Below are 10,000 nucleotides of genomic sequence, written 5' to 3' on the forward strand. Positions count from 1 at the left end.
TATATATATATATATATGTGTGTGTGTGTGTGTGTATATATATATATATATATATATGTATAGTTCATCACCAATAGAAGTGTCTGGGCATCTTCTCCTTCACTTGTTCAATGTCTTCATTTCATTTTCTTTTGCCAACCATCCCTTTCCTTTTTCTTTTGTTTTTTTTTTAAATATCTCTTTATTTATCTTGTATATTCCTTACTTTTATTGTGTCTCTAATCCAAGCGCTGGATCTCCTTTCCATTCTTAACACTTGTGTCTACTTGTTCTACTTGAAAAATGTCTTAAGTAGGCAGCTCGCAATCAATGCAAAGATCCTTGGTCAAAAATAAGAAATGTGTATGCTTGTGTGTACATGTATGTGTTTATGTGAGCGTGTATCATTACATGTTTCTGGGTATGTGTATCATTACATGTTTCTGGGTATGTGTATCAATACATGTTTCTTTATATGATAGAAGCAAAGGAAAAACTTGTTCTATGTGTGTATATATGGATGTATATGAGTGATCTCTCTCTTTCTCTCACCCCCACACACACAAAATGGGAAATTGCTTTTCTTTTAGACGTGTGTTAAATACATAACTGTGTTCTAGTTTATCCTTCTTATCAAGGCTTTTTTTTTTATATATTTCCATATGAGTGTCTTCCAGTTTGTTTGGAACAGTAAGGATCCTAAACCCATTAACATTTCTTGCCTTCAGTTTTCTTGATGTGATGTTTGTTTTATATAACTATATGGATATGTCTCATTACTGCTCCTCCGTGTGTATGTGTGTGTTGGTGTCAAGAAGGGCATCCAAATGCAGAAATCATGCCAAAATAAAACATCTGAGTTAGACATGGTTCCCTTGACTGTGCTTAAGACGGGAGTAATTCTGAATAAAAACTAGATCAGGCTGTAATGACCCCCTCCAACCCATTTCAGTTTAGAAACTGATGTAAAATGACAAGATTGTGTGTGTGTGTGTGTATGAGAGAGAGAGAGAGAGAGAGAGAGAGAGAGAGAGAGAGAAAGAGAGAATATGTGTGCATGCTTATGTACATGTCCATATTCGTTCATTTATGTGTATAAAGATAGATATGAACATTGGTGCAGGTGTGGTTGTGTGGTAAGTAACTTGCTTACTGACCACATGGTTCTGGGTTCAGTCCCACTGCATGGCAGTGTCTTCTACTATAGTCTCGGGCCGACCAAAGCCTTGTGAGTGGATTTGGTAGATGGAAACTGAAAAGAAGCCTATCGTATATACATATATACATGTATATGTTTGTGGGTCTGTGTTTGTCCCCCCCACCATCGCTTGACAACTGATGTTGGTGTGTTTACGTCCCCGTAACTTAGTGGTTCAGCAAAAGAGACCGATAGAATAAGTACTAGGCTTACAAAGAATAAGTCCTGGGGTCAATTTCCTCGACTAAAGGCAGTGCTCCAGCATGGCTATAGTCAAATGACTGAAACAAGTAAAAGAGTAAAGAGTAAGGGACTAGTCAATTACATTGACTCCGGTGTTTCACTGGTATTTAATATATCGACCCCCCCCCCCGCTAAAGGATGAAAGGCAAAGACAGAATTGACCTTGGCGGAATTTGAACTCAGAATGTAGCGGCAGAAGAAATACTGCCAAGCATTTCATCCAGTGATTACAATGATTCTGTAAGCTTGCTGCCTTAATAATGATAAAAATAATAAGTGTAATAGAAGCTAGGAGGCCTGATTTAGTAGTAGTAGTATTAGTATTAGTAGTAGTAGTAGACAAAGAGAGTAGAAAGTGCCAGGTAACTGACTTTAAATGATGAGAAAGTCAATATGTGAGGTATAGAGAAAATAGCAAGGTACCAGGAACTACATTGAGTTACTTAGGCTGTGAAAAGTGTGGGTAAAAATGTATCCATGTAGTTATAGGTGCGTTAAGAACTTTTCCTAAAGATTTGAACAGATGAATAGAGGAAATAGGCATAAAAGCTAGTTTGGTGCAGCTAAATTTTTAGGGACAGCTAGGTTACTTAGAAAGGCCCTTGGCATCTAAGGTTATTTATTGCAGCCTGATGTTAGTAATTTTTTTTTAACAGTCTAATGTGTTGTGTGTAAATATAATAATAATAATAATAATAATAATAATAATAATAATATGGTTACTGTAGTAGAGTAATATAGATATTTAACAAAGCTGAAAAGTTTACTATAGTTTCATCTATTGAATCTTCAGAATTGTAATGAAGAACTATTGAAAAAATATTGAATATTTTATATCGAATTGAAGTTGAGGGGAAAGTGGGAAGAATGATGAGACAGGGTAGGTTTGTAGCATATAGGACAATCTAAAGAAGTGCATATTAAATATATTGATACAAATTGTTTAATTATTCAGAGAATGGTTGGTTTGAAGGAAATCAGTTGTGTATAAGTGTGGTTTTCATGTAAGAAAATTGTTGTTTGGCAATGGGAATCATTGTCATTATTTTCATGTCTTTGGTTTGATAAACTAACTATTTGAAATATCTGACCATTCAAAAACAATTCAATCATATTTAATAGATTGAAAGAGAGAGATGTGAAATGTTTAATTAATCAGAAATCAGTGGTGTATAGCATGATTTTTATATAATTGTAGTTGTTATGCTTAAAAAAAAAAGAACATTGTTTGGAAAGGGGAAATGACTCAAACTGTTTGATTTAATAAACAGTTTGAAATGCCTAAGCATTGGCTAACATTTATGCATACTGCTCTGAATGGCAGATGAGAATAGAGAGGTTGGAAAATTATATTTCTTATGACTCAGAAATGCAAAGAACACAAATGTTGGAATGATTACATAGCTTAGTAAAACAATATTAATTTCCATTTGATGTAACACTTTAAATTATTATTTTTAAAATTTCAAATAAATGTGGACAAACTTGTATCTGTGTGTCTAAGTTGATTGTGAAATGTGTAAAGGTGTTGACTGTAGCACAACTTCAATGAATTTAATGTTAATCCGATGTATGATTTAGAAACTGTTTTTTATTTTGCCTTAGCACAGTAAATAATCTCTTTAGAAATACATCTGTGGTCTAATGGACATTCATCTGGATGAGTACAATTGCAAGTTCATGAACAGTTAGATAATAAGTAATAAGGAATTACTGAATTTGATTTAATTCACTTCTGTTGGATAAAGATTGTGTATAATTAACTGCAGTACAACAAGTGACATTTGTTGAAAATTTTGTGATACTTATAGTGAAAGGGGTAAATGTTTTACTTAAAAAAGTAGGAATTTGGAATTTGTTCGTTAAATGAAGGATTGAAAAAGGTAATTATTTTGGTCTTCCTTTTCTATTTCTGTGGGAGTTGTAAGATGTTCTTATATACTTTTTTGATGAATTTGCTTTGCACAAGCACATCATTATAGTACTTAGAATCATCAGTGAATGCAGGTTGATTATAAGAAAAGCTGAATAAGTACAAGGAAATATTTTGAACATGATTTAAATATCGTGTTGGTAATTAAAGTGTCTATACATGTAGTGGAGTGATTTCTCAGGTCTTCTGAAAGGAGAAATGAGAAGAGCTGTGTAGGTTAAAATTAGCACCAAGAATGTTGATGATGTTAAGATGAGATTTTACTGTAATTTTTAAGCTTAGTTCATTGAGAAAGTTATGGATTCTTTCCTAAATTTCTTAATTTCTTGATGGTTAGTGTTCCTGTTGATAAATAGACTGCCATCTTTATCAAGACTTCCAAGAGAATATCATCATCATTATCATCTGTTAATGTCCACCTTCCCTGATGGCATGGGTTGGATGGTTTGACCATGATTTCAGTGTTTACTTTGGTATGGTTTCTATGGCTGGATACCCTTTGTGATGCTGACCACTTTACAGGGTATACTGAGTGGTGGGTTTTTTTTTTCTTTTGTAAGACCAGCACTACTAAGATTGCCATGTAGCTTGCAAGACTAAGATTTCTATCAACTGAGTGGAGCAACAGCACAGAAGGAGGCAACTTTATGCTACGTGATGAAAGGTGAGAGTATGAAAGTATGGACTAGAACAGGTCTCTTGCTACAGAGAAGATAAACAGTTGCTCACATTATACAAGAGTGGATGGAAGTAATTGTTGTGGGGCTGGAAAGAGAAACAAAGGTGATGGTGATGAGGTGTCAGCATGGTCCCTGGGAGCAGGAGGTCATGAAATGAGGCTGGTTAGCAAGATTGTATAGTGAGAATGGGATCTGGCAAAAAAATGAATCAATGGTGTTGATATATATTGAGTGATGAACTAGGATCAAGGTAGGGGAGTATCTGATAAATCTATGTGATGGTGGTTATGGGAAAATACATGATGACTAGAGACTGGGACGAGTGTAGGGGGTAATTGTAGTGAATAGTGAGAGGGGAAACCCATGATACATATGAGTTGGGGATACATATGTGTAGTGCTGTTTGGCATCACTGCAGGATAAAGAGTAATAGGATATGGAGAAAGAGATGACATGTGGATGGGTAGATTACAAGATGTAGTGCACGGTGAGAGAAATGTATGGTGATACAGCAAATCAACAGGTATTGTTTGAGTGGAGAGTGAGAGATAATTTGGTAGCATTGAAGGAATTATGAAATGTAAATGGTTTAGAGTATATTATTGATCATTGTTGCTTACTTCAAGGTCTATAGCAATAAAGTGACAATGGCTATAAGAAGCAAACACTGACAATAGGTACTTAACAATGACAATAACGGATCTTCTAATGACAATAACTGGCCTACCAATACTGGAAGAGAAGAGGAAAAAGGTGGAATGATGACAGTAATGCATACAATGTTGTAAATAGAGAACAAAAAAAGAAAGAAAAATGCAAACTAATATTCACTTATGCTGAACAATTTCATGAGTTCAAAGTCAACCTAAATGAATACAGCAAGACCATATAGCCCTAAGCTCATATATCCCTAAGCAAAAGAAGAAAAAAAAAAATAGAGAGAGAAGAAAAAAAGACCTGAGACTTATAAAAACTGAATACAAACTTTCAATCTGTTACAATGTGACCAGGTCGCAGTTCTGTGACAAAAATTTTGACATCTCATGAAATAAGTCAAGCGGATTTAACAGTTTCGTGTTTTACGAAAGGGTTACGATGGCTCTCCTATGATGTAATTGTTTCAATTTGGGGCCCTTGTGGCCAGTAAAAGAAATCATCATCATCATCATCATCATCATCATCATCATCATCATTATTATTCCCTTTTCATTAATTAATTTGAATCTTACACTTTATTTCAGAAGGAACTCTCGTTCAAAAGAGGAAACCACTGACCAGTTTTGTATTGACAGCATTCTTGATCAACATGCTAGAAAGCTGCTCTCTTCCCATCGCCTTAGAGATCTCGGCATGTTTGCAGCTAATATGGAAGACTTTAAGATTATACGATGGCTGAGGAAGGAAAGGTACTTCATATTATTTTAATTTATTTAATTACAACTCGTTCCATCTAGCTGATTCCATTAACTTCTGACTTCCACTGAAGAGTTTACCAGCTACTGATGTTGTGCCATATCCCTGGTAAATGCATATGAAGTGGTGAGGTACTACTCTACACTGTAGACAGTTGAGGAAGGGGCTTATATCTGATTATTGTTTCATTAGCTAATGGTACTGAACTCATAGGCTCCCATGCAGCTGAATGTAGCAAAGGAGAACTGTTCTAGTATATCTACAATTGCATCTCTGCATGAAGAAATTAGCCTTGTTGTGCTCAACAAGCCTGCCAGTTACTGGACATAATATTTACATTAAAAAATTTAGCAGTTCTGTTGAAAATTCTCTAAGTTAAAAGCTTGGCCCTGTAGAGCTTGAACAGAAAATTGCTAAACATGGACTTGTTTATTCAAATGCTTATAGTGTATTTACTTGTCAGATTATTGTGAAAATTGGTGGTATTGCAGAAAAGACTTAGTTTTTGAAATGTATAGTCATTTCTGACAAAGTAATGTTGTACATGTGTGATTGTTAATTAATTACATAATAACTAAAAAAAATCTAAAAAAAGAAATTCACTAAAAATATTATGGAAAGAAATGTTAATAAATTAAATGCAACTAATAATAGACATGTCTGTACAAACATCACGAAAAAAATTTTCCTCAACCTTTTTAGCTGCATATCCATTATAAAATTTATGGGTAAGCTGAGTTACACTCATCAAAAATAACATACCTAGGTACACATGAAAGTTTTGATGAAGGAAAACATTTTTTGAAAATAAATTAGAAAAATTCAGCAACATGTGTATCAATTTTAATAGTGAATATTTTAGAATGTAAATAAATGTTTGAGGATGGAATTAAAGTTTTCTTCCTTTGGTTAGCAAGTTCATAACCTTTAAATCAAACATAAACAGGATCAGTTCAATTTGGGCCATTGCAGGGATATTGGACTGAGAGATACAGTCACTGTTGGGTGGATTCATGTTGTATAGGATGTTCAAAGTTAAAAAAAAACATAGATTTATCCTCAATAGAGATTTGGATAAAAATTAAAATAAAGATAAAATATCTCAGAGAAATAAAAAAAATAATTTAGAAATTTGTTTGGGAGAGATTGAGAACATTATTGAGAAAGATATTAGAAATGAACAATAAAAAAGAAATAAACATTGATCTCCAAATTGTCAAGTGGTGTCTTAGAATTGATAAGAAACTAATCTACTGAGTATTTGTGACTTAAGCACAAGATTATAAAGTTACTTATTTCATTACCTTTAATCATAATATAGTAATTTCTATCATTGGCATAGGGCCAGATATCATTGGGGAATCAATTAAATTAATCGAGATTAATTCTTTATTTTATCAAAACTGACTGTGACAGAAAATGAAGATAGAATATAAAGCATTGCAACTAATGAAAGACAATGTTTTGTTTCTTAAGGATTTGAACTGATAATGCAAAAGGATGCAACTGAAGATAAAGTTATTAATCCACTGCTCTAACAATTCTGTCATTCATTGCATTCAATAATTGTAATAGTCATCTTTTCTACTATAAGTGCAAAGTCCTGACATTTTGGAAGAGTGGCCAGTTGATTACATTGACCCCTGACACTTCTATTTTATTGACCCTGAAAAGATGAAAAGCAAAGCTGACCTCAATGGACAGCATAAATATCAATTAATACTTCCTGATTGCTGGCATCAAGCTCAGTCTCTAATGCAATGCCTTTTCATCAGATGTTTTAAAGTTGTTTTAGACATTGATGTTACTGTTAGGTTCAGTGAAGCAATGTAGAATGCTTCCATGACATCCTTATGCTCTTCCCCAGACCATTTTTCTCTCGCTCCTTTTGTTGGGCATTTCAGTTGATAAACATAGATGACTATTGTGTGGAATGTCCTTGATTTGGGGTTTCTCTAGTTCTTGGTGAGCAGAACCTGTTCCTGCAGGAAACTTTTCAGTCCCAGCCCGGTCCCTTAGTTGGGTTCGTGTTCTTTGTTAACCTACATGACAACCATTGTAGTTTGACAGTTTAGCTGGTCAAACTGGCATTGTTGGGTCTGACTGTCAGACTCCCTTTGGCTATATTTATGGCTTGGCTGCCATATCTGCATTATCCTGTCTACACTGTGTGGGATAGGAGTTGAGCTTCTGCCAGCCACTCCTCCTCCTCCTCCTCCTCGCAGCAGCAGCAGCAGCACTACTCTCAAAGCATTTATATGTGCTTTTTATTTTTTCTCTCTGAGATTCAACTTCATTTCAAGCATTACAAAACAAGAATTCTTTCTTCAGATTACTTGTCGATAGCGATTTTTATTACCTGTGAATGTCTACCCCAATAACTAGAGTAGATAAAAAGAATCTGTCTTTACAGACTTTATATTTGATTTGCTTTCACATTTTCATGGCGTTTTATATCAAAATATCTATAAGATATAGTCCTGAAAAAAAAATAGAAGAAAAAATAATAAATTCAACAACACACAGAACACACATAAATAAATTACTCTAAAGTCTGAATACTTAAAACAAAAACAAAAACAAAAAAAAATGGACATTTAATACAAAAAGAATTGTTTTGGAAAGTTTAACAAATATTTTGAATACTAACAGTAAAAGCAACAACACTCATGCACAGACAAATATGTTAGAAGATGTATTCAGTAGTAGTTGTAAAAGAGCCACTTTTACTTGCCTTTATCATTACACAGACAGTCTTTTGACTTGAAAGTTCCTATGAAAAAATTCATTAAGTGAATTGTGTGGAATTAAACAGTGTCTCTTTGCTCCAGAGTCTTATTCAAGAGAGGACAAAAAGAAAATCAGCATATCTGTTGTGTATGAAGGCTGGTGAACATTTCTGTCTCTCCTCAAAACAGCAGCTGGAACAAGAAGCACTACATGAAATGTCATGAGATATTTTTTTTGATTGAGTAGAGTAAAGCTTGTAGTGCTGACTAATGTATTTTGGGGTCAAAGACTCAGCCACAACGCTGCCTGAAATAGACATACCTTCACTTATTCACTTGTTGCTCAGTATTTGGGCTAGAATAATACTAGTATGATGATCAGGGTCATTGGAAAATAATAAGGACCTGAAGCTGGTTGTCATCTTTATATCACAGTTTAGATGAGTGGTTAATGTAGGGGTGATGAGTGATAACATGTGGTCAGGTAGGTTCAAGCTGGATTTACAAGTTTTAATGACTCCTAAAACCACAAGGCCATACTGCAGATGTGCCCAGTTGAGGGTACAGAGGCAAAGGGTATGAGACTGAAAGTACAGAATAAAATGCTTAGTTTTATATACATGACTGTAAAATCACTTGAGAGCCTTTTACTCTGGACAGAACTGGAAAGGCTTGGAAAGTGAAGGAGAAGTGAAAGCAACAAAGAGGATCCTATGTAGCAACAAGATTAGCAGGACTTCGTTCTAGAGCACCATTAGTCACAACCCTAGAAATGGTAGAGGAGATCACCTCTTAGCTTGTCTTGAAAACAAGCAAACAGATTCCCATTTCACAACTGTAGCAACTATCCCAACATTTTGTGATGAACAAAAGAAGAAATTCACTGAAAATATGAGGTAAAAAAACAAAAAGGAAAATCTCTAAAAAAGGAAGAGTGAATCCCAACAAAAGGCTACAACATAAAGAGATTTAAACAGGTTTTACCTCCTCAGGAAATTGTCATAGGTTCACAGTAGTGCAACTGGAACATGAAAACTTAGTTAAGTATACCAGGGCTTCTGAACTTCTTTGCAAAATATTTTTGAAGACTCTTAAACATATAAACAACAGAATGTTAGAAAAGTGTTCACTGTGGATGAAAAAATACTCAAACACCCAAAGAGTGCTAATTTGTGCCATTGGGTCCATCAGAAAACAGAATGAGTTGTGAGGTTCCTAGTCCAACCTAGCCACTGTGTTCCCACCCATGTGTGGGTAGGTGATTCTAAATGCTTCAGATGATTTTTCAAATTTAAGCTGTATCTTGTTTTAATTATTATGTGTTTTATAGTAGTTTTATAATATTATTTTGTGTTTTCTTAAATTTTTAATTAGGGTATGGTATAACATCGTTATCCTTCTTGAATTTTTTCCATAACTCTATCCAGCCTCACATATATGTATAGTAAAAGACATTGTATTTAATATTAATTTTATTTTATCTTTTGAGCACTTGTGATTCATAAAGAAGTTATTATTATCATTATTATTATTATTATTGTTGTTGTTGTTGTTGTTGTTGTTGTTGTTAGTATTAAGGCAGTCAGCTGACAGAACCATTAACACACCGAGCAAAATTCTTAGTGGCATTTCATCAGTCTTTATGTTCTGAGTTCAAATATCGCCGGGGTCAACTTTACCTTTCATCCTTTTGGGGTCGATAATTAAGTACCAGTGAAAAACTAGGGTTGATGTAATTGACTGGTCCCCTTGCCCAGAATTTCAGGCCTTGTGCCTATAACAGGATTATTATTATTAAAGTATATGTGTGCTGACAAAATTGTGA

The 10,000-nt window shown here is 34.2% G+C and overlaps 1 protein-coding gene across 2 annotated transcripts in view; it reads left to right on the forward strand.

The window, feature by feature from the left end:
• Positions 1 to 10,000, forward strand: part of LOC106874539 (guanine nucleotide exchange factor subunit RIC1) — a 245,149-nt gene that overhangs the window by 210,339 nt on the left and 24,810 nt on the right. For both annotated transcript variants that reach the window (XM_014922306.2, XM_014922307.2), the window contains exon 27: positions 5,275 to 5,439. In XM_014922306.2, coding sequence (XP_014777792.1) covers positions 5,275 to 5,439 — 165 coding nt within the window. The remainder of the gene's footprint in view (positions 1 to 5,274; positions 5,440 to 10,000) is intronic.

Source organism: Octopus bimaculoides, chromosome 10 (genome assembly GCF_001194135.2).
Source record: "Octopus bimaculoides isolate UCB-OBI-ISO-001 chromosome 10, ASM119413v2, whole genome shotgun sequence".
In the NCBI taxonomy this organism is placed as follows: Eukaryota; Metazoa; Mollusca; class Cephalopoda; order Octopoda; family Octopodidae; genus Octopus; species Octopus bimaculoides.